This window comes from Brienomyrus brachyistius, chromosome 12 (assembly GCF_023856365.1).
Source record: "Brienomyrus brachyistius isolate T26 chromosome 12, BBRACH_0.4, whole genome shotgun sequence".
Classification (NCBI taxonomy): domain Eukaryota; kingdom Metazoa; phylum Chordata; class Actinopteri; order Osteoglossiformes; family Mormyridae; genus Brienomyrus; species Brienomyrus brachyistius.
In genome coordinates, this window is record NC_064544.1 from 19,891,196 (window position 1) to 19,917,594 (window position 26,399).

Sequence of the window (26,399 nt, forward strand, 5' to 3'; positions counted from 1 at the left end):
TGTGAAACTAACACTGTGGTTTTAGATTTGCAGAAACTTCAGTCTATAGCAACGCAAAAGGGTAACTAGCTGTGCAGAACAGCGGGGTGTGAAGTGAGAGGTGGGATGTGGTACGGTCCTCACAACAAACAGCGGAGTGTGAAGTGAGAGGTGGGATGTGGTACAATCCCAACAACAAACAGCGGGCTGTGAAGTGAGAGGTGGGGTGTGGTACGGTCCTCACAACAAACAGCGATGTGTGAAGTGAGAGGTGGGATGTGGTTCGGTCCCAACAACAAACAGCAGGGTGTGAAGTGAGAGGTGGGATGTGGTTCGGTCCCAACAACAAACAGCAGGGTGTGAAGTGAGAGGTGGGGTGTGGTTCGGTCCCAACAACAAACAGCGGGCTGTGAAGTGAGAGGTGGGGTGTGGTTCGGTCCCTACAACAAACAGCGGGGTGTGAAGTGAGAGGTGGGGTGTGGTTCGGTCCCAACAACAAACAGCGAGGTGTGAAGTGAGAGGTGCGGTGTGGTACGGTCCCAACAACAAACAGCGGAGTGTGAAGTGAGAGGTGGGGTGTGGTTCGGTCCCAACAACAAACAGCGAGGTGTGAAGTGAGAGGTGGGGTGTGATTCGGTCCCAACAACAAACAACGGAGTGTGAAGTGAGAGGTGGGGTGTGGTTCGGTCCCAACAACAAACAGCGAGGTGTGAAGTGAGAGGTAGGATGTGGTTCGGTCCCAACAACAAACAGCGGGGTGTGAAGTGAGAGGTCGGGTGTGGTACAGTCCCAACAACAAACAGCGGGGTGTGAAGTGAGAGGTGGGGTGTGGTACAGTCCCAACAACAAACAGCGGGCTGTGAAGTGAGAGGTGGGGTGTGGTACAGTCCCAACAACAAACAGCGGGCTGTGAAGTGAGAGGTGGGGTGTGGTACAGTCCCAACAACAAACAGCGGGGTGTGAAGTGAGAGGTGGGATGTGGTTCGGTCCCAACAACAAACAGCGGGGTCTGAAGTGAGAGGTGCGGTGTGGTTCGGTCCCAACAACAAACAGTGAGGTGTGAAGTGAGAGGTGGGGTGTGGTTCGGTCCCAACAACAAATAGCGAGGTGTGAAGTGAGAGGTGGGGTGTGGTATGGTCCCAACAACAAACAGCGGGATGTGAAGTGAGAGGTGGGATGTGGTACAGTCCCAACAACAAACAGCGGGGTGTGAAGTGAGAGGTGGGATGTGGTTCGGTCCCAACAACAAATAGCGAGGTGCGATGTGAGAGGTGGGGTGTGGTACAGTCCCAATAACAAACAGCGGGGTGTGAAGTGAGAGGTGGGGTGTGGTACGGTGCCAACAACAAACAGCGGGGTGTGAAGTGAGAGGTGGGGTGTGGTACGGTGCCAACAACAAACAGCGGGGTGTGAAGTGAGAGGTGGGGTGTGGTACGGTCCCCACAGCAAACAGCGGGGTTTAGGTTTAGATCACAGATCAGACTTTTTTATTGTCTTAACTCATTATCCATTAAGACAAAAGGGACATTAATTGCAACTTCAATTTCGATCATCTTGGGGCTCAGTGGGTCAATTTTTACAAATGAGGGCTCATTTTGTTCGGGAGCTTCACCTCTATCTAGTGGAAACATTGATATTATCATTGCAGGTATTTGAAAAAAATGTCCAAGTGCCTACAAAAGGGGTTTGTCCTGAGGCCGTTTGAAACCTCTATGACTTCACTAGACCGTCTACATTTATTGCAGGTAATACATTCAGGATTTCACTTGTTTACAATGCAGTTCTGGTTCGATAAGCAGACGCTTGGGTTGCATTAGGTGCTAACGCCGTATTTCTGTAAGTTAGTTAGCTGGCTACTCTAGTCAGCTAATATACCATCCATCCTTTTTCCGCTTATCCTACTGGGTTGCGGGGGGTCTGGAGTCTATCCCGGAAGCAATGGGCACGGAGCAGGGGACAACCCAGGATGGGGGGCCAGCCCATCGCAGGGCACACTCACACACCATTCACGCACACATGCATTTCTATGGGCAATTTAGCAAGTCCAATTAGCTTCAGCATGTTTTTGGACTGTGGGGGGAAACTGGAGTACCCGGAGGAAACCCCACGACGACATGGGGAGAACATGCAAACTCCACACACATGTGACCCAGGTGGAGACTCGAACCCGGGCCGCAGAGGTGTGAGACAAGAGTGCTAACCACTGCACCACCATGCCGCCCCCAGCTAATATACCATTCAGTCAATATACGATGTCGCTGTGAGTTCCTAATGTCTTATTGTATTAATGTGTTTTCTGTTCCATTCCTTTATACTTAAAATTGTTATGCAATACCTCTGGTGCAACTATTGCGAAGAAATAAAGAAATAGCTTGAGTTTGTTATATTAGCAGTAATATATTAGAAGTAAATGGCTCTTTCCAGCTCGGTTTTAATTGAACTGCGCTTTTGGTTTATTTGTGTTTGAAAGCAACTTACAAGTATGTAGTAATATTTTGAACAAAAAAAACCAAGTTTGGATATTGGACGGGGGTTTGTCCTGAGGCCACTTGAAACCACCATGACCGTGTACTGATGATACTGACCATTACTGCACGAATAAAAGAGAGCTTGTGATCTGCCTGCTGTCCCCGTGTCTGATGGTGCGTGAGGAAGCGGTAGGATGGGGCTGTGGGGGTGAACCTGTCACACGTCGGTAAAATAAGTGACCTGGGCAGCCGCTCAGGCCAAGCTGCACGACCTGAGACCTGGGGACTGGATCGCGGTAAAGGACTAACGGAGGAAGAACTGGAGATCCAAGCGGTGACTGAGACCCTTCCAGATCCTGCTTCCAGATGCAGACTTGGAGGTTGGAGAGAGAGCCACCTGGATACACGCCTCACACTGCAGGAGACTACCGGAGCCCGGCGGGGCTCAGCAGGGACAACAGGAGGAGAGTCATTAGGTGACGACGTGCCTGGATGAGGTGGGATGAGTGCTGATTGGGCGTGCCCACACTCTGAGCACCAATACGCCACAAGAAAGGCACCAATCACCGGTGTCGCCTCACTCCCATCTACCCGTTACACAGACATAAGAGGGACGAGGCAAGGATGCATCAGGGTTCCCTGGGCCCTTGTGACGGCCGCCATCACAGTGATTGTGACATTGGTGACAAATATGTTTTCTGGGGGGGGGGGCAGCGAAGCGAGGTCATAAATTGACAGACGATTCTCAGGAACCTCTGCATCATAGAGCACTGGGCAACTGCCACCGCTGCCGGTATGTCAGACCGCTATTGGGGGTGTGGCCACAGCGTATATTCCTGCCTCCTGCACAACTGGACGCTATATTTAACCAGTACGATCTGGCACAAGTATGGAATCAACTGGAGATTATCCATTACCGTCTAGCACTATTTGTTAATGCCACCACTGATGCCATAACCGGAATCAACAAAGAGCTCAACCCAGAGCAGACTGATGCTGTATATCTTGCTGGTGAAGGAGGGAGGCATGTGGGCTGTGATAGAGGATGAATGCTGCACGTACAGTATGTCCCGGCCAGTGATGATGCCGATATCTCTTTGGTTATACAGCACATGACAGAGGATGAATGCTGCACGTACAGTATGTCCCGGCCAGTGATGATGCCGATATCTCTTTGGTTATACAGCACATGACAGAGGATGAATGCTGCACGTACAGTATGTCCCGGCCAATGATGATGCCGATATCTCTTTGGTTATACAGCACATGACAGAGGATGAATGCTGCACGTACAGTATGTCCCGGCCAGTGATGATGCCGATATCTCTTTGGTTATACAGCACATGACAGAGGATGAATGCTGCACGTACAGTATGTCCCGGCCAGTGATGATGCCGATATCTCTTTGGTTATACAGCACAAGACAGAGGATGAATGCTGCACGTACAGTATGTCCCGGCCAGTGATGATGCCGATATCTCTTTGGTTATACAGCACATGACAGAGGATGAATGCTGCACGTACAGTATGTCCCGGCCAGTGATGATGCCGATATCTCTTTGGCTATACAGCTCATGACAGAGGTGCTGAAGCAGCTTCACTGGGATGAACATGGCAGTGTCACTTGGGGGTGGCTGTATGGCCTTTTTTGGCCGGTGGACAGCATACCTCACCGTGTTCCTTCCATTACTGTCACATTAATCATCCTTTGCCTCTGCGCCCCCTGCATTATACACTGTCTGACCTGCATTATACACTGTCTGACCTGCATTATACACTGTCTGACCAGCATTATGCACTGTCTGACCTGCCTAATTAATCTGTGTCGAGTAGCAGTTCTGTTGAAAACAAATTCTTTTCCTTTAATGATGAAACAGACTGTTTTTATTATGATGCTGAAGTAAATTAATATTTGAAGTCAGGGTCAGAGGTCCTGTAGCATTCCCTACAATAAAGGCTGTACCGTTGAAATTCAACACAGCAGCGCCATCGATAAACTGGATGACTGATAACTGGAGGATGGAGACGACTGAGATAAAAAGGGGGGCTTTGGGGGAAGACTGTGTGTATGCTATGCGGTGTGCTGTGACCATGGATTTATCCATGTTCCTAATGTTAGCATTCTGCCTACGAGTCCTGTCCGTACGACTGATCACGTGTACCATAGAGAAACGTGATCCGAGTCTACCACACATGATGCCCCTCCTCGCCCTTCTGGACGGGGAGGAGGAGCTCGAGCTCAGGGAAGAAGACTTCCACCATAAGTAGTGATCTCCTAGATATATGCAGGGGACCAAGGACATATAGGGAGGCTCTGTGCGTACCAAAGTCTATTCTATTGACGCAGGCTATATCTATTGACGCAGGCTGTGGTGACAGTTGCTAGGCAAAGGAGAACAACATGGTGTACCAGATAAGGCGAAATTGCCAGAATGTGGAAATGTAAGGACAGGGGCAGGGGCTACTTGTAGAAGGGGTATAAGACACACATGAACAGCAAGGAAGTCGAACTCTGTAGGGATACGGTGTGTTACAGAGTTCCCAGATCGATCTGATGGAATAAAAGGTTATTGGACAACTCCTCCAACAACTCCTGCCTCTGGGTGATCTCTTCTCATCTATGGACCCGGTGGAGTCGGCGTACTCCAACACCAGCCTATTGTCACTCTACCAGCCTATTATCACTCTGCCAGCCTATTGTCACTCTACCAGCCTATTGTCACTCTGCCAGCCTATTATCACTCTTCCAGTCACCTCCTGTAACAATAAAAGGTCCTTTTCAGCACCAAAGTTTGTAAAGAACCGACATGGGATTTTCTCCCAGAGAACCGCCGGCTCACTGGACGTTATTTCTTTCTCAGTCCATTTTCTGTAAATCCTAGGATGGTTGTGTGTGAAAATCCCAGCAGATCAGCAATTTCTGAAATACTCATACCAGCACGCCAGGCACCAACAAACATGTCACGTTCAAAGTCAAATAAATCAGCTTTCTTCCCCATTCTGGTGTTTGATGTGAACATTACCTGAAGCTCCAGACCTATATCAGCATTATTTTATACAATATGATGCTGACATATGATTGGCTGATTAGATATTTTCTTCAACAAGCAGTTGAACAGGTGAACCTAATAAAGCCACTGAATGGAGGGAAACACGGGGAGAGCATGCAAACAGCACACAAGGGGAACTTATACACAGACTTACTTATGGATGAAACCGTGATGACCAGGAATGTAACTCCAGTTATTCCTCCTATGATGATACGTATTTTCACTCTTTTTTCTCTGTCTTTAGAATATTTTGTCCAAAGCACAATGTTGATGACTAAGACGAGAAGAAAACGGTTAGCAAACATACAATTAATTTCAGACAGAGAATATAGAACAAATGTGCTGAGTGTCCTGTGTTTAAGGCGCTGCTCGGCACAGCCCTGTCAGCTGGGGGATAAGGGGTTAAATCCCATGTCAGACACGGTGGTAAAAAAAAAAACTTAATTTGAAGGTATAAATAGGGTAACAAAAGGTAACCCAGGGTGCTGGGGGGGCTTTAATACACAGGCTGAGCCAGGGGCCTCCACAAAAAAAGGACCACCCCTCTCCGCAGAGGTACAGCTTGGATGGGAGGCCATACGCACACAGTCACATGCTATGGGCAATTTACAGACACCAATTAACCTGAGAGAGAGACTGTGGGCTGCTGGAGGAAACTAGAGTAGCTGGTGGAAACTCACATGACATGGGGAGCACATATAAACTGCACACAGACACAGAAGAGCGGGACTTAAACCCACAAGACATGGGGTGCACATATAAACTGCACACAGACACAGGAGGGGGGACTCAAACCCACATGATACGGGGAGTACATGCAAACTGCACACAGACACAGAGAAGTGGGACTCAAACCAGCACCCTGGAGGTGTCAGGCAGCAGTGCGAACCACTGAGCCATTGTGCTGCCCCATGGATACAGATTAACAGTGAACAAAACAGATATTGCATTATGAAAAATGTAATTATGTAAATCGTCATACATTTCTGTGTTTAAATACAAAGCAGAAAATAAATCTACATGCATAATTCGAGTCCAATATTCCTGAAATCCATTCATAAACACACTCACTTCGGAATATAACAAAAACGATGAAGATGAATATGATTCCACCAAACATTCCTCCAAATGTTGATTTCTCAGCTGGAGTTGAGGAATATTCAGTTGAGAACTCGATGAAAGAACCTGAAATGAGGTAAGAATATTCAGTCAACAAGTAATTAGACACAAGAAAAAACAAATGCATTCAGTGGTTCATTTGTGTATCAGATGCTTTTGTCTAAAGTAACGTGTAAGTAAGGATCAGAGAACAGGATCAGCTTGCGGTTAAGTTATAACCCATAGAGTCACACAGGTTAGGAAGCAGATTAATAAGGGTCATGAAAAGTCAGTGAGGGTGTTTGGCTGAGAGACATTATTCACCCTAAATCATGCTTCCAAACAGCTATAAATCCAGAAGCATAGGGGGACCAAATGAGCCAATCAGCCTCTATGATTCCATCCAGGTAAGTGGATAAGAGTGACCCCAATAAGCACATATGAAGGCAGGGCGATGGGCTGCAGTCAGGCCTTCAGTGAAATTCCAGGGCAGGAGGGACACACAGGGATCAGGAGCTGGGCCCCCATTGGAAGGTGAGGGGCCAAAACAAGTAACATTCACATCAGGGACGCGTTACTGTAACAAGGAACCAAACTCCACCTACACAGGTTATACGTTAGTGTATGAGGTGGGGTAGGATTAGGATATCCATCCGCACCATACATGTTATACGTTAGTGTATGAGGAGGGGTAGGATTAGGATTCCCATCCACACCATACATGTTATACGTTAGCGTATGAGGAGGGGTAGGATTAGGATATCCATCCGCACCATACATGTTATACATTAGTGTATGAGGAGAGGTAGGATTAGGATATCCATCCGCACCATACATGTTATACGTTAGTGTATGAGGAGGGTAGGATTAGGATATCCATCTGCACCATACATGTTATACGTTAGTGTATGAGGAGGGGTAGGATTAGGATATCCATCCGCACCATACATGTTATACATTAGTGTATGAGGAGGGGTATGATTAGGATATCCATCCGCACCATACATGTTATACGTTAGTGTATAAGGAGGGTAGGATTAGGATATCCATCCACACCATACATGTTATATGTTAGCGTATGAGGAGGGGTAGGATTAGGATATCCATCCACACCATACATGTTATATGTTAGTGTATGAGGAGGAGTAGGATTAGGATATCCATCCGCACCATACATGTTATACGGTAGTGTATGAGGAGGGGTATGATTAGGATATCCATCCGCACCATACATGTTATACGTTACTGTATGAGGAGAGGTAGGATTAAGATATCCATCCGCACCATACATGTTATACGTTAGTGTATGAGGAGGGTTAGGATTAGGATATCCATCCGCACCATACATGTTATACGTTAGTGTATGAGGAGGGGTAGGATTAGGATATCCATCCGCACCATACATGTTATACATTAGTGTATGAGGAGGGGTGGGATTAGGATATCCATTCGCACCATACATGTTATATGTTAGTGTATGAGGAGGGGTAGGATTAGGATTCCCATCCACACCATACATGTTAAACGTTAGCATATGAGGAGGGGTAGGATTAGGATTTCCATCCGCACCATACATGTTAAACGTTAGCATATGAGGAGGGGTAGGATTAGGATTTCCATCCGCACCATACATGTTAAACGTTAGCATATGAGGAGGGGTAGGATTAGGATTTCCATCCGCACCATACATGTTAAACGTTAGCATATGAGGAGGGGTAGGATTAGGATTTCCATCCGCACCATACATGTTATACGTTAGTGTATGAGGAGGGGTAGGATTAGGATATCCATCTGCAGCATATATGTTATACGTTAGTGTATGAGGAGGGTAGGATTAGGATATCCATCCGCACCATACATGTTAAACGTTAGCATATGAGGAGGGGTAGGATTAGGATATCCATCCACACCATACGTGTTATACGTTAGTGTATGAGGAGGGGTAGGATTAGGATATCCATCTGCAGCATATATGTTATACGTTAGTGTATGAGGAGGGTAGGATTAGGATATCCATCCGCACCATACATGTTAAACGTTAGCATATGAGGAGGGGTAGGATTAGGATTTCCATCCGCACCATACATGTTAAACGTTAGCATATGAGGAGGGGTAGGATTAGGATTTCCATCCGCACCATACATGTTAAACGTTAGCATATGAGGAGGGGTAGGATTAGGATTTCCATCCGCACCATACATGTTAAATGTTAGCATATGAGGAGGGGTAGGATTAGGATATCCATCCACACTATACAGTGCGGATCGAGTCATTTTATATGAAAGACACACAACTGTCATTCCCCTTTCACACATCCAGCTCAAACAAAGTACCATTCCGATTAACAGACTCCCACAGCTTCAGCTCCACAAGAACAAGCTCATCTAGTATATCTTACAAAATCAGTGTAAATTTACCGCCGCTGAATTTGCATGAGCTCTGCATGCGCTCTCCCAGCCAATCATAATAATTTTCATCCTTGCTGTTGGACTCATACACAATGCGGCACATTTGTGTGAAACTGAACAAAAATGAGTGAGGAGGAAAAATTCGAACAAGAACATTTGTATTTTACTGTATGTAAATATTTTGTATTCCATAGAGATGATACTGAGTAAAACTAAGTGATTTGTTGGCACTGCTTTGTGGCTGTTGGCAAGAAAGTGACACATAATCACAGTGTGGACTATTGATGACACCACTTCTGACTGAGAGTTTGCTGTGTGGGTTTTGGCTGCTGCTTCTCACTGGTGTTTTTGTTGGTCCTGTTGCTTATTTTCTTAACTCGGCCGTATAATAACACCTATACCACACCTGCTCTTTACCTGCACAAGCCCTCTTCCTTTGCTCCTGCTCTGTCTGCATCTGTGCCCAGTGAGTTTTTCCCTCTTGCTTCGTTGCTGTTGCCAGTCTCTCTTGCTGAAAGGGCAGGTTACCTGCTTGTACTTTTTCATGGTGTTTAGCTGAGCTGCGTAATGAGCTTTGGCTTCGCTAACATGCTCTGTCTGATTAGCATGATGTTGTTATTTGGCATCTTTACTGCTTTTGTCCTGAGTGCTGCTGTGTAGGATCACACACACATACACCAGGGATAACATTCCAACTTTTATGGCCCGGAGGTTTGGAAGCTCTGAGATAAGGTCCAGCCTGGTACGAGGGGTGACCTAGGCATAAAGGGGGGTTAGTGCCACACACACACACACACACACACACACACACACACACACAGACACACACAGACACACACACACAAGGAGGCCCAGATATGAAGGGAAGCCAGCATCCCAACTATGCCTCAGAGATTTAGGGACTTATGGGCAGGAGCCTGGACCTCCAGGATAGGGGTCCCTCAACTTAGCACGCAAACCCAACCCACCCCCTCCCCCCCTTTCTTCCCACCTCACACACCACAGGCACACAGTCCCTCTAAGAAAGCTCTGTTTTAAGTTTTGCTTGGGTATGTTGTGTATATGTGATTATAACTGATTAATGTCAATATCTGGATTTTTTATACTCTGAGCAAGGTACTGCCTCTACTTTTTATAATAAAAATGAATGGATTGATATGTGTATTGTTATCCTTCGACAGCAGATCATTATAATATGCCAAGCCAACCACAAATTGTCATTAACAGAAGTTTAACTGAGACTGTGATTACAGTGAACTATCTAGCCTAAGATTTGCTCTTCGGATGTGAATTTGGAATGTAACTTATGTAAAACTCACCTGAAGTGTCAGCATCTGGTGACAAGCAACAATAACCACCCATATTATGTACTGATGTGAGTCATCAACATGCATGGTGTGATGTTAAATTGTGAATTTATTAATGTAGATTGTATGAGGTGTGATCCTTTAGGTTGGTCTAAATCTGCTCAGTGATTGTTATGAAACCATGTGGAGCTAAAGTTACTCACTTCTAATCAAAATCAACTGTAAATTGGTGTCATTATAGTCATAAATCCCAATATGACTGCTAAAGCCCCCCCTCGAAAGTCCGCCAGTAGATTCATGAACTTCAGACCATTAAACCCGGCACCTCAGACTCAGAGGGGTGAAGCCCGTCCGTAAAGCCTGCCTTGAAGCCTGCTGCCCAGAAGAAAGCTCCAACACCAAGACAAAGCCTTTCACCTTAAAGCTTCACGAAAGATCAAAAATCAAAGGGGCTCCACGCAAAGAACCGCTCCAGACACCGTGCCTTCTTAGGTGCCATCGATACCGATCAGCTCATCACCTCTGCAACCAACTACCAAAGACTCCATCACCTCTGCAGGCAAGTAAACCAACTTCCATTCATTTTAACAATCTAATCTGTTACAGTCAATCTGTTTTATAACTTTGAGGACATGTTTTCAAAATCGTGTGCTTGCTGTGCAGAACAGTAAAGTTACCCATTTAAATCCGGTCACTGCATTTCCATATTCCATTGTTTTGCTTTATTCTGTTTGATGTTACATGTAATGTCTGTTGTATGATACTGTAGTATTAGACATAACTGCATGCCTTTTATATAACACACATCTCCGTGTCATTGACTGCTCACAATTAAGTCACTGCCTCTGTGTGAACTGGCTCCTAAGCTCTAAAGCTCAAGCTCGCCTGAAAATATCGCGAGACTCTCTCTCAGCGGCTGTGGGAAGAGCTTCGCTACGTATCCACTACCTTACCTGGTGAAGGGTGTCCGGTGGATGATCATTCTAACCCAGGTTACTCAGCGATACTGTAATCAGTGAATCCCACCCAAGTCTCCCATTAACAGACTAATACTGGGCATAATAATTAATTAATAATCATTATCAAATAATAAACAGTAAAAGAATAATTAATTTCCCTTCACATTGGTGGAGATCAAAACTATCTGACCTCATTTTTCCTACAACTGGTATGTGCAGCTTCATTACTCATTTTAATCGACAGCCTGGAGTTTTACTAGATATGTTTGTTTTTTAACACCTTGCAATGCAGCTCATACACTCTCAGGTCGAACTTAAATGTCTTCACTGCCGTACCCGTTTGGAGTCAGTATCATATCACCTGTGCCAGTCACTTGGAATTGTCCGAAGCCCTCGTTACACCCAATCAGAAACAGGACCCTCTGTTATTTACGGCTCAGAAGCAGTGATCCTGACTGAATAGACATACAATGGTGTTCGCTGCGTGACACTAAAGTCTTCCGAGGAATAACTCATGAGCATCTTCATCCTCTTCCAAATCCATCTGCCCCATTTTCTCCCAGCCATGTTGACTTAAATCTTGCCCTTCTGGATGCTCATTCAATAACCAAAAAAGCATCTCTGATCAACGACCTCAGAGAAGAAAGTAGACATAATTTGTATTTTAGAAACTTGGCAACAACCTGGTGACTATTTATATCTGAACATGCTGACCCCCCCAGGCTACAACTACCTATCAAACCCTGTTTATATGGAGGAGGGGGTGGGCTGGGTGTCGCTTATCGATCTACTTTAAAAATTACTTTCATTTCTTGATGTCACTGCTTTTGAATATATTACTCTGAAGGTTGTTTCCTCCCCCTCTTTGCTGCTGTTGTTAGTTTATCACCCTCCTTTATCACCCTTCCTGGCAGAATTTAATGATCTCCTCACACTTATCTCATCTCTCTGCCTTCCATTATTGTTCTTGGTGACTTTAATATCCATGCTGACATAAGAACATAAGAAATTTTCAAACGAGAGGAGGCCATTCGGCCCATTAAGCTCATTTGAAGAGAACTTAACTAATAGCTCAGAGCTGTTAAAATCTTATCTAGCTCTGATTTAAAGGAACCCAGGGTTTTAGCTTGTGCTACACTAACAGGAAGACTATTCCATACTCTAACTACACGCTGTGTAAAGAAGTGCTTCCTCAGATTCATTTTAAAATGTTCTCCTGCTAATTTCCACTTATGGCCACGAGTTCTAGTATTTAAACTAATATTGAAATAGCCATTTGGCTGAACAGCATCCAGACCTGTTAGGATCTTATACACCTGGATCATGTCCCCACTTAGTCTCCTTTCCTCGAGGCTAAATAGACTCAGCTCAGCCAACCTCTCCTCATAAGACATTCCTCTAAGACCAGGAATCATTGTCGTAGCCCTACGTTGCACCTTTTCCAAGACAGCAATGTCACTGAGACTGACTGCTCCTACACATCTGAGTTCATCTCAGCATTAGTATGTTTTAATATAACACAGCCTGTTAACTTCCCAAATCTCATTCATGGTCATATTCTTGCTTTGCTCTGTTCTAGTGATTTGAATGATGTTTCTGTCTCTGGTTCAGTCTCTGGTATCTCTGATCAGAAGCTTATTGAGTGCAGCTTTAACTTTCACTTCACAATAAGGCTCCCTAAAGTGGCAGATTGTAGTACAGCCATCTTAAAGTGGCATAAGTTTTAGGTAGATTGGTCCCTATTGTACTCCAGTTATATACAGGGAGCTGGTTTGTCTTAAGGTGAGTCTTATTACTTCAGGTGGTGCACAGGTGGAATGGATGGCAAGGGTGGGGACAGTGACTAAGATAAAAGCAGTAATGAGGAATTGTTTGGTGAGTCCGGTGGGTAAGAGGGAGGGAGAAAGGTCATTCAAACATGTTACGAGTCAGATAAGAGCAGTTTATTCGCACGGCAGGTGGATTTTTCACCCTCTACAGCCAGCCCAAGACGTGGAATGCGGGATGAGTGCAGTTTAGTCACGCTGATCGGTGGATTGCGTTTGGGTGTCTCTTTACAGATGGATGGTAGCTGTGGTTTGTTTGTTAAATGACATTCTATTTTTTGGGTGATATTAGAGTACTTTGTTGAGCTATATTGTAGCCCAGCGATATCGTTTTGTTCCTAGCTGTGATCTGGAGCTGCAGCAATTGGATATATTACGCCGTTGCATGGGAACTCTTAGCGTAAGGTAGCCATGTTTTAATTTATATTTAGTTTGGTTAAGTCATGGAACGAGGCCGGTTAAAAGATGGGGTTAATGATTATTAATCCAGAATGGCATGTCATGGAGAGTATGTGTGGTATAACTGATTTAAGATTAAATGTCTGTGTGCTTATACCTGTATGTGTTTGTGGTTTATTACAGAGAGTATTCCAATGGATATTCTAATTCCAGAGTGTTTGTGCCGCTGTTCCCCTTTTACATACTACTAATCTACCTCCAAGTACCATAGGGGATTGTTATTTAGTTGGGTAATGTTTTATTGTGTGTTTATTTTCTTTTCTTTGTTTGGGGGGTTAGTCTTTGTAGGGGCATGGATAAGAAAATGTTGCCAATTAGCAGCTGCCCAATGTAACTGACCGCTGTGGATTTGCTGTGGTGTTTCGTTCATGTCCCTTGCTGTTAGTGCATTGTGCTGTGCTGTGGATGATCGTATTTCAGTGCTGTACCGGTTAACAGAAGTTATTCAGACCTCAATTCACTGTATGTGTGTGATTCTGAGGCCTGGCCGTCGGACGTTAGTGGGCCATTGGACAGCGCATTACTCTTATATTGGGGGTTTATTTATGAATAAACTGTTATTGACTTTATGTCTGTACCAGCCTTCTTTGTGTGTCTTCTCAGTTCCCTGTTGTAATGGAGAACGAGTATTGTATTATGTTACAGTTATAAAGGGACTATGAATGGTTTATAAACAGGTTATTAATAAGGTTGTAACACTTTGTAAATCATTAATAGACAATTATAAACAAGTTATAACAGTTTTCTTTTTATTAATGAGTTACTACTATTTCTAAGTGGCAAAAGGGAGCCTTATTGTAAAGTGGTCCCCACTTTAATACTCCTCCTCCTAAGAAAATCTGTCACATACCGCAATACTAGATCCATTAGTTCTAATCTCTTTGTTGGTTCTTTTCTATCCTCTTCCCCGTCTGATTTACATAAACTCTCTTCTCCTGATACTATGGTTTCCTTCTATAATGATACTATCTCTGTACTGCTTAATGATCCAGCCCTTCTAAAGACCAGGCTGATCCCAGCCACTCACTCCTGTCCTTGGTTCCCCCCTGAGCTCAGAATAATAAAGGCCACTGGCCGGCGTCCTGAACACCTTTATAAGAAATCTGGTCTCACTGTGCACATGCTTTTATACACTGAGCACATCCACAAGTACTGGGACGCCCTACATGCTCACAGCCCACTCCCCTGTAGACCAGTGGTACTGGATGTATATTTGCATAACATGACACAGTACTGTTTGTGATTAAACAGATTTTTTTTTAATCCACCACATTGTGATGAATAGAGCAAGAAAACAAAAACACAGAAATGGCTCTTGTGTGCCAGCCAGTGACTAGGTGAGATGGTTTAGCCTCTATGGTTTAACTAGAGGAGACATTGGCTGGGAGGAAAGTGCTGTGTAAAACCTAATATTTTGTTTCTCTTCTCAGCCTAAGCTCTCTAGGAAAAACATCCAGATCACACGTATCTTTACTACTGAAAACTTCTTTAGGGATGTACAAGTATACAATACTATACTACTCAGACCAATTAGCATACAGCAACCCAGAAAAACTAATAATGAAATGTGGTAAAGACTAATATCAGTGCCATACCATCCTCAATCGTGGTGGGTCTCTAAAAATTAAGCTTAATGAAAATCTGAATATTAAATGAGCAAAGTGATTTGATTTGTTCTTCTATCCCAATTTGTGGTCTAAAAGCAATAAGGCCACCATCTGCTTTAGCGGAAATGCACTCCTTCAACAATCCAACCATTAAGATAGATCTCACCTTTTCTCAGCCCTGCTCTATTATTATGTCAAGCAGTCTAACAGTCTAGCTTCATAATCTGTGTTTGGTCACTGGTGCAGTATGTTTCACTCACCTTTATACCACAGGGTGTTTTCAGGAGAGCTTGACTGGTTCTTTCTTACTGTGATTGAAGAAACTTCTCTCATTCATGCTTAAATAAATACATTTATAATGACAGTTTTTCAATGTTCTCCAACTTATATAAACACAGTTCTTTGGTTATCAGGAGCTGAACTGAAATAAAACTTGCATAAAAGGAGAGAAGGATATGTTGGTCTAAGTCTTTCTTATTATGGTGGGTTAGTAAAACACAGCAGCTCAATGTCCAAATGAGTTCAGATGAGAGGACATTAAAGTGGGGCATATATGGGCCACCCATATTGTACTTGTGTGCTGCCCATATGGGCTTGGGATTTGGAAAGAGGTGGAGACACATTGTCTTAACACTCTAGGTTGTAAATTTAACACTATAAGAGTTAATAAATATTAACACTGCAAAAACAACACTCACTGCACACTGTAAAAAGTTAAAGGTAACACTGAATGGTGTGGACCCATATAAACACCATGCAGTGTTAATTTAACACTGGCACATTTGCTATGTATGTTTAACCAGCTTCAATCACTTTGCTCATTATCATTGCCATTACTACCGATTAGTAGTGTAGGACATGGATACATTTGCTACGTAAACTCGCGTAGCGTCACTGTACCTTCCTCCTGCAGTTTCCTCCTCAGTTTGCCTGAATGCACATTGTCTACATTAAGATTCACTGCACAGGCGCACAGAACGTGCCCCAGTTAAATGGGTCTGGCCACGCCGATGATCCAGCATGATTCACATCAGACCGAAATACATAAGTGTCTGATTTGACAAACTGATGGAATATACCTTAGAGAAGGATGAGAAGCTAGCAAGCATTGCTAAGGGTATCCCAAAAAATGCAAAATACACATCTAAGAATATCCAAAATGAAATTATCCAAAAACTGGCTGACATGGTGCTTGGAGAGGTCAGGAAAAAATACGAAAGTGCTGATTCTGCAGGGTTTTGCCTCAAAAGTGATGGGACCAGGGATAGGTGAAATGTGGAAAATGTGTCTGTGATAATAGGGTTTGACAGAAATTCCATGCCAGAGGAGCATCTTATTGGGTTGCTTGACTTGCAACAACTTGATGCAGAGTACAGCACCTCTGAGATACCGTTACACCTTTCTGATGCTGGCTACAGTGCTGACAGTATACTTAGCCAGTGTTATGATGGAGCTTCTGTGATGAGTGGGGTTAGAGGGGGTGTACAAGCTCTGCTCCAAAAGAGGCTTGACGGATATGTCCCATACATCCACTGCTACAACCAGCAACTGCACTTAGTGGTTGTGAATGCCATGCAGAGTGAGCCGTGTGCAAAAAGATGTTTTAGCCTATCTAGGTCACTCTACAACTTTTTTCACCACCACAATGTGCTCAATAAACATAATGCACCTTGTCTAGAATGGCTGCTTGTGATCAGATGGACAAGCCACTATGAGGTGACAAGGTGCACTATGGACAATCAAGAACAAATCCTTAGTATCCTATCTGAGATGACAGAGGATGATGATGCTGCAGTTGACCTGTGCACCGAGGCATCAGGCCAGCTATGCCAAATTAAGAGGCATCACTTCTTTGAGACTGGAAAGTTCCTAGTGCAGGTGCTTGGTGTCTTGAAACCAGCAAATGCTATTCTACAGTCTCAGTCAGTTGATCTGTGCAGTGCTGCTGAGGTTGTTAGTGCAGCACTGGACTCCTTAAAAAACATCCGTGAGGATGACTGTTGGGGAGTGTCATCTCCTGCTAAGGTTGACTGTTGGGGAGTGTCATCTCCTGCTGAGGATGACTGTGGGGGAGTGTCATCTCCTGCTGAGGATGACTGTTGGGGAGTGTCATCTCCTGTTGAGGATGACTGTTGGGGAGTGTCATCTCCTGCTGAGGATGACTGTTGGGGGGTGTCATCTCCTGCTGAGGATGACTGTTGGGGGGTGTCATCTCCTGCTGAGGATGACTGTTGGGGAGTGTCATCTCCTGCTGAGGATGACTGTTGGGGAGTGTCATCTCCTGCTGAGGATGACTGTTGGGGAGTGTCATCTCCTGCTGAGGATGACTGTTGGGGGGTGTCATCTCCTGCTGAGGATGACTGTTGGGGAGTGTCATCTCCTACTGAGGATGACTGTTGGGGAGTGTCATCTCCTGCTGAGGATGACTGTTGGGGGTGTCATCTCCTGCTGAGGTTGACTGTGGGGGAGTGTCATCTCCTGCTGAGGATGACTGTTGGGGAGTGTCATCTCCTGCTGAGGATGACTGTTGGGGAGTGTCATCTCCTGCTGAGGATGACTGTTGGGGGGTGTCATCTCCTGCTGAGGATGAGTCACATCCAACAAAGAGAAGGAGAACAATAAGCAAACACCTGGGTCAAAGTGTTGTGCTTTCAACTTTGGGCCATACAGACCCTGGTGACCCTACCATTTCCCCCCATCAGTCTCTGAAAAGATCCCTGCTCAACACCCTTGACAGGGCCATTTCCGAAATGGAAACTAGATTTTCACACAAGAATATTGACCTGATGAGAGCCATATCTAGTCTTGCACCCAGATCTAGCACATTTCTAGATCCCACCCTGTTCCACCCTCTGGCGGTGATGGCTGGTACTGTAGCAGATGTAAGTCTGAAAAATGAAGTTCTTGTGGCAAAACAGATGCTGCTCAAAAAATGTTCAAAGGAAACAGACCTGTCCACTGTGTGTAAACTCCTGCAGGAGTACAAGGAAGCCAACCCTGAGTTGCATAAATTGTACGTAACAGCCCTGGTAATTGGTGTGTCTTCAGCATCGTGTGAGAGTTCCTTCTCTACTTTGTCAAGGGTCCTAACCCCCTATCGTCGCACCATGTTACATAAAAGAAAGAGGAATTTGGTGATCTTAGCCCATGAGAAGTCCATAACAAATAGCTTGGATATGGATGGATAAGAGTTTTTGCAAAGGGGAACAGGAGACTGTTGTTGTAGAGTGGATGGAGGAGAAGGAGAGTGGAGCTGTTCAGTTGCAAACAGGGAGTTCGGTTGCTTGCAAAACAAACAAGCTTAAAACAAGACAAAAAGACAAAAAAGAAGAAAAAGGTTCAAATGGTCTGTTCTAAATCAGTTGTGTTCTGCAAATTAGTTTGAGAAATGTATGAAAAGACATGGTGATTTGTTTTTTTTTTTTTAATTACTATGCCGACCATTTTTAGTTTTGTAAATATTGGCTATATAGAGAGGTCTTATTTTATTCTTTATTTTGCAATATTATTTGAGAATTAGGTCATCCAATTAAGATAATTTTTTTATGTTGTTGGTTGTAAAGATCTGGATGGATATTTAATTTTATTCTTAATTTTATTTTTTTTTATTCTATTTTTCTGTTTTATTTTTCAAGACTTGAATTGCTTTTTCTTTTTTATAACTGACTACCCTTTTTAGTTTTGTTAATATTGGCAATAGTGAAAAGTGTTTTGTTGGGTTCAAATATGTTTGATATAGGCTATCCAATTAAGGTAAAGGTCATGTTTTTAGTTGTTATAAGCTGATGAGGAATATTTTATTTTTTGTTTTATTTTTCAGTTTCCCTCTGAGGGATTGCCACCTTACCGTGGTCAGGGGGTTTGCGTACCTCAGTGACCCTAAGAGCTACACCAGCAGAAGCTCAGCCTTCAGGTGGGACACCAAAGTTGGACAGGTCTTAGGGTAGAGGCCTGACAAAGTGTAATCCAATTACATGACAAAAACTGTTATCCAGAACACCCCCGCCCCCAGCACCACCCCGACCCTTTCCCCCGCCTCCGTCGCCACCATGTGCCCCCCTCACATTTCTGTCTGCCCCCTCATATATGCCTGTCTAGAACCGGCCCCGCTCCTACTTCTCAATCATTCTCCCCCTTTAACCTTGACTGTACTACTTTTATGCCTGTTGACAGCTTGACCAAACACTTACACCTCTACTTAAAGCATGTTCTTCTATAATCAATTCTCCAATAGGGTCACTGATAAACACGTCTCCCTTCCAGCTCTGTCCCTTCTTCTCTCAAAGCTGCTGCAGTTACTCTTGTCCTCAAGAAACCTTAGTTTGATCAATCATCTCTCTCAAGCTATAGACCTCTAATCTAATCTTCCTTTTCTGGCTAAAGTGATGGAAAGAGTTGTAACCACACAGCTACATGCCTTTCTTAATGGTAACGCACTATACCTGCCATTCCAGTCCCTCCTCTTCCTAATCTGCATCATTCCCTTTGGTCAGATCATTTGCAGATATGGCCTTAATGTTCACTGCTATGCTGATGATATTCAGTTATATATTAGTACACACACCTCCACTGACTCCCTTCCCAATACACTTACTGATTGCATCACACATTTAAAGCTTTGGATGCAGGATAACTTTCTAAAACTTAACACAGACAAACTGCAGTCTTACTGCTCAGTGTGAAATCATTAGTAGCTAAATCCTCCAGTTTCTCTCTTTGTTTTGATGGTGTCCCTCTAAATCCTGCTACAGTTATCATAAATCTTGCTGTCCTATTTGACTCCTCACTTAACTTTGATCTTCATATAAATTTCCTCTCCAAAATTACATTCTTTCCCCTCCATAACATCGCTTGTCTGCGCCCATTTCTGTCCGGTACTGATGCCCAAACTCTGGTTCATGCTTTTATTAAGTCCCGTATTGATTACTGCAGCTCCCTTTTCATTGGTGTTATATCTTGAGGGTCCTCTAGATGTCCTCATGGCTTAGGTTAAGATAGATGATGGCCTGCTGTTCCATTTGTAACGTGGAGGAAAATGTTTGAGAACTACTTACTTAACACACTAAATTAGTTATTAAAGCTACTGGTGATAATTGGCCAGATACCAGGCTCCATGCCACACTGCTGCATTGTCTGGGCATGGAAGGGTGACGTATTTTCTATACATTACTGGATGGAGGTACGACTTATGCGGCAGCTTGGAGGCCACTGGAAAATCACATGCCGAAAGTTAAAGTGCTGGCTAACCGACATGCATTTCATGTCGCGCACGGTGACCAGAGGAATCGGTGAGTCAGTACATGGCGGCGCTATGCGAGCTAACTGTGAACTGTAACTTTGGTGCTAATGAAGGTGAGATGCTGAGATTAATTGGTGGAGCGAGCCTATGACCAGGCAGTGAAGAAGGAACTATTGAAGAAAATGGATATTAGTTTAGATGAAGCAGTAGCATTAACCACGCAGGTGGAATCGGCCCTAAAAACTGCTACTTTGCTTGCGGGCGCCGGGAGCTCCGATATAAACCATAACCGCTAAACTCAGCCGGGATGAGTGAGGGAAGACATGCCAGCAGCAGTACCAGTCTGCTAAAACAGGACCAGGAAACAGGAAAGTTTGCAAATCAGCTGTTAAAGAGGTACGTGAAGTCGTTGTTCCTGAACTTACTGTTCTCTGCATGGAAACCAGTCCTTTTGCTGATAAAATACATTGTAATGTAGAAATCGAAACATCAGCTGGTCAATCTCAGATGGTGACGCTGATTGTGGATACAGGCTCATCAGTATCTATTCCACCCGAGTCAATTTACAGGAGACATTTTCCTGCCTGCCCAATGACGCAGCCAGAGGTTAGGTTACTTACATATGCAAAGGAGCCGTTATCTGTATTGGGGTGTCTGGCTGCATCCATCTCGTATGAGGAGGTGAAATACCCAACCATGTTTTATATTGTGAAGAGTGGGTCGCCATTGTTGGGCATGGACCTGATCAGAGAGCTGAAATGCCAAATTGTTGGAGGCACAATGATGAAACCTACCGCGTCAGTGGGTGAGATGGGGACTGAACAAACTACACTGTTACGCTGTGTGAAAGGTTTTGTTCATCAAGTACAGGTGGATGAGATAGTGAGGCCAGTATGACAAAAATTGCGACGCCTACATCTCTGTGTACGAGACGAAGTATCACTTGAACTTCAGCGGTTGTTACAGTTTGGAGTCATTGAAAGAACAGATGCTTCCCCATGGGTTTCCCCCATAGTCGTCACAACCAAAAAGGGTGGAGGAATTAGACTGTGTGTCAATTTACGGGAGCCTAACAAAAGCGTAATCATGAACTGCCACCCTCTGCCTCACATAGAAGACCTGCTTACAAAGCTCAGTGGTGAGACAGTGTTTTCAGAGACTGATCTGAGGTCAGCATATCACCAGCTGCCACTTCCTGAAGACAGCAGACGCCTTACTGCATTCATGATGCACGATGGCCTGTTCAGGTTTACCCGGGTACCCTGTGGTCTGGCGTCGGCACCATCTTGCTTTCAGAAAATGATGCAGACTGTACTTAAGGACCTTCCAGGAGTTCCCAACTACTTGGACGATGTCATAGTGCATGGTGCATCACAAACCGATCATGATAAGCACCTTAAAGAAGCTTTACAATGTTTCACTGAATTCGGACTTCAGCTTAATCTGAAAAAGTGCGAATTCAACCAGCATAGGAACACATACCTCAGACATGTGATTTCCAAAGAAGGACTGCGATCTACACCCAGTCATATCACTGCTATTGCAGAGGCCCAGCAGCTCGACACATGCCCGCTTTGCCTTCCTTTTTGGGTCTTACTTCATGGTTCAGAAAGTTTGTTCCACACTATGCTACAGTTCTGGAGCCTTTGAGAAATATTCTTTGTCTTGGAGCCCAGGCCAAATTTACCTGGACTGATGAAGCTCAGGACAGTTTCCTAAAACTGAAAGTTATGCTCGTGAATAGCCCAGCTCTCTCGATTTTTGGCCCAAATTTATCTGCCTTTGGAACTACAGATGCTTCAGGTTACGGACTAGGAGGAGTTTTAACTCAGCTGCTTCCTGATAATAGTGAGAGAATTGTGGCATTTGCTTCTCACACACTGACACCAGCTGAGAGGAAGTATTCTACGGTCGAAGAGGAGACATTGGCATGCATATGGGCAGTGGATTAGTGGAAAACGTTCTTGTGGGGGTGGCGATTTACGCTCAGAACGGATCACAAGGCATTACGACACTACTGGCCACCAAGGGCATGAACCAAGCTGGTATGAGAATTGCCCGCTGGTCCACGAGGTTTATGTGCTTTCAGTATGATCTGACATACCGGCCTGGCATTAAGAATCCGGTAGCCGACTGCCTATCACGTATTCGCTGTGCTCTCTAGACGATGAGCATGTCGAAGGACCTGCCCTCGTGGAGGAAATATCTCCCCTGCATACTGTAGTGCCACTGGAATGTGTTCATGACGGAATGTGAGTCGTGTACCCAACTGTTACAGTTGAGGGTCAGAATGCAAACCGGTTGGCCGCAAGCAAGAAAAGATGTTTCTGTGGTTATGGTTCCATACTTCATGGCGAAGAATGAACTTGCGGTGGAAGCCACCCTTGTCTTCCATGGGTCGCGTCTGATTGTGCCAGTTTCACTTCATATGAGAATTATTCACCTCTCACATGAAGGACATCAGGGTATTGTGTGCACCAAACAGAGGCTACAGGAACTGTATCGGTGTCCCGGCATGGATTGTCTAGTGAGTTTAATTCTGTCCTCTTGTGTTGAATGTCAAAGCAGTGACAAGGCTGCAAAAATATACACACCCCCAATGCAACCCGTGGACTTTCCGAATGGACCATTCGAAAACATTGCTCTCGACATTGTGGGACCATTTGACTGTGGCCCCCCTGACTGCCGGTTTGCAATCACAATGACAGATTATTTTAGTATGTGGCCAGAAGTAGCATTTGCAGCTAATGTGACTATGGAGACTGTACTGTCATTTCTGCAGTGCGTTTTTGCAAGAGAAGGAGATCCATGTACAGTGTCTACAGACAATGGGCTGCAGTTTACGTCCACTGCATTTGCAGATTCTCTCACAGAAAGAGGAATCAAACACATATATTAGTGTCTACCACCCCCAGGCAAAGGGCGCTGTAGAAATGTGCAACAAAGTTTTGAAGCAGTGTATTCAATGTGCTGAAAAAAACAATTGCCTTGGAAATCTGCTGTAATTACGATACTCCAAAGTTTTCGAACTACGTCTCATGCCACTACAAACGTGTCACCTTTTCAACTGCTTTGAGGCCGGCTAATGTGTACAAAATTAGATGTCTTGCCTATTCACAGGAAAGAGGAGCATTCTAAGGTCAGGGAGAGAGTGGAGCACTGCCAACAGAAAAGCAAGCACTACACCGACTACAGACGTAATGCAGGCACCACAACCATAAAACCTGGAGACCAGGTTAGAGTCTTAAAGCCTTTCCGAGTAAGGAAGGGAAAGTCCCAGTTCACTGATCCACTGCTGGTACAAACACAGATTGGGCCAAACACCTTCGTGTTGAGAGATGGGAAGTGGTGGAATGCAGCTCGTCTGTCACCCTGTCCAAGAAGTACACAGGTGCCCATTACTGAGGCTCCTGAGATGGTACCCAGTTCACTGAGGATGAGTACAAGGGAGAGAAACCCACCATCGTGAACTAAAGATTATGTAATGGATGCAAAATAATTTACTATTCTGTGTTGTACTAAAGGGTTAAAATTACACCCAGGAAATTTGAAGATAAATGTTAGTGACGTTTACACTTGTTACTTCAATAGGTGAACGGTGAGCACTGGGGTTAATACCTTCATGAAAAAAAAAAAAAAACGTTTGTAAGTTCCAAGGCTATATTACAGTATGTTTCTTATGTTAGAATAAAGCTTCTTTTAGGTAGAAGGGGAATGTTATATCTTGAGTGCCCTCTAGATGTCCCCATGGCCGAGGTTAAGATAGATGATGGAACTCCGGAAATGAGGTTGTAAGAGGTCGGGTCGAGAGAGGGAAAATAAAGTAAGAGGAGAGAAGACAGGACTGTGTGTTCGTGTTTGGTAACTTCTTAAACATTACAATTGGCCTCCCTGCAGAATCTATACAAAACCTGCAGTATATTCAGAACCCAGCAGCTTGAGATCTCACTCACACCAAACGCTCCGCTCACATCACAGCCATCCTCTCTCAGCTACACTGGTCACCGGGTTCCCTCTCGGATCAAATTGAAAATATTGCTTCTCACTTATAAAGCTCTGCATAACCTCACTACCTCAGTGAGCTCTTGACTCCCTGCTCACCCTCTCGCTCTCTCAGATCCTCTAATAATAATCTCCTCACTGTTCCACACACCAGACTTTCCACCATTCATATCTGCATTAAAGACATTTCTTTTCCCTGAACATCTCTCTTCTGTCTTTTCCTCCTTTACTGATCACTGATCTCTCTTTCTTATTGTTTTAGTGTAAAGCGACCTTGGGATTGTGGAAGGCGCTATATAAATGTAACTATATGTATAAATGTAACTATAGATGTATTATTCGTCATAATAATTTGTGGCAACACCACCGACTTATATGACATAAGGCTTCTTTTTTGTTTAATAAATATGGCAGCATATATTGCAAAAATATCGCACATTGTGATGTGATTTTTTTCCAATAATCATGCAGCCCTAATTTAAAATTAACCTAATTTCTTATCTATTTAAAACCGTCCCCTTTCAGGCAGCTGGGCACTGGAGCAGTTCAGGTTAAGCACCTGTCTAAAGGTAAACAGTCTGAGCTTCTCCCAGGACTTGGGCTGAAAAACTTCAGGTTACTGGTCCTTGTCTTACCCACCCTGCTAAGGGCCGGCCCTCTTAACTGTGTTACTGCATGGGGGAGTAAGCTGGGGATTCAGGTGGGAATTGGGCTCTGATTTAAAGGTATTTTAAAACCTGAGGTCCTGAGAGCGACAAAATCACCTAAAGTCTGTACAGTAATGAGATGAAAAATGAGCAGTTTGTGCTAAAACACTGAAGTATGTTTGGCATCTTCAAAGATGCACCACAGTGTGTTTAATGTTTTACCAGGAGCTGCTGCTTCATCCTGCTTTACTTTAATGTTTAATAACCATTAATTACACTTAAACTCACCTGTTAGGACACCGACCATAATAATGGGAAATGCAGCTCTCAGAGTGCTGAGTATAATATTCCGCCATGAAACTGCAAAAATGAAAACAAGTTATTTTTTAAATAAAATAAAAATGGGATTTATAATTGTATGTTAAATTCAACCCATAATACTGTACATCACACCAGTTACCCCTAATTATAGGAAAATGATTTAACAGTGTCAGACCATCAATGATCATTCATGCCTTAAGGACAAATTTTAAAAAAATTCATCATATCTGATCATGAACTGTTAGATGATCATTTCACACTGTTACGTGCCGTAAGGTTAGGGGAGGGATTGTCCTGCAGATCCTGTTTGTTGCCCAGTTCCCTTCGACTCCGCCTCCCGGACCTGGCCCCACCCCAACCTTCGACGCTACTTCTGCATTTATGATTTAAAAGGCCGTGGCGGGAGAGTAGTGGCAGAATCTGCTCTTGGTTGCTTTTTGTGTTATTGGATTGCTTGTGTGTGGATTAATCGTGTATGACAGTTTTGGTTTTCTGGTTTTCGACTTTTGCTTTGCCCTTCTGTACCTTTGCCTTCGGTTTTGACTGCTTTCTGGTTGTGATCTCTTGCCTTCCTCCTGACTTCTCTCTTGCCTCGCCCCTCGGATACTGTGTTTCGGCTTTGGTGTTTCCTGTATGTTCGTGTCTGTTAAATGTGTAAGGAGTGACTGCCCATTTGTTTATGCGTGTGGTTTACTGTACTGTTTGGTAAGGGAGTCAGGGTTAGGTTTGTCAGTTTGTTTTCCCGTTCTCTTTTTGTTTAAAATTAGCTTAGTTTGGGACGTGTTCGGTAGTGCTGTTTGTTTATTGTTTTGGCTGTGTCACTCCTGAAGTTTGTTACCATATTTTTTGTGAAAGTCTTTTTGAATAAATATAAAAAAATACAAAAAAGATCCCTTTGTTTCCCGTGTTCCCTGGTTGTCTCGTTTTCCCCTCTCCTTTCCCTTTACCTTTCTGACGGTCCTCAACCCTAGACTGAGGATCGTAACAACACACATTAGCAGCAGAAGATCCTTATTCAAAGTAAAAGCC

The 26,399-nt window shown here is 44.1% G+C and overlaps 1 protein-coding gene across 4 annotated transcripts in view; it reads right to left on the reverse strand.

Annotated features, from left to right (window-relative positions):
* LOC125704980 (zinc finger MYM-type protein 1-like) overlaps nt 1–26,399 on the reverse strand; it is a 161,346-nt gene that overhangs the window by 111,281 nt on the left and 23,666 nt on the right. For all 4 annotated transcript variants that reach the window (XR_007381311.1, XM_048971219.1, XM_048971218.1 and 1 more), the window contains 3 exons: nt 25,338–25,409; nt 6,569–6,682; nt 5,652–5,771 (listed from right to left, as the gene is read on the reverse strand). Coding sequence is in view for 3 of the 4 variants with exons in the window: in XM_048971219.1 (XP_048827176.1) it covers nt 5,652–5,771; nt 6,569–6,682; nt 25,338–25,409 (306 nt within the window). In the remaining variant the exon portion in view is untranslated. The remainder of the gene's footprint in view (nt 1–5,651; nt 5,772–6,568; nt 6,683–25,337; nt 25,410–26,399) is intronic.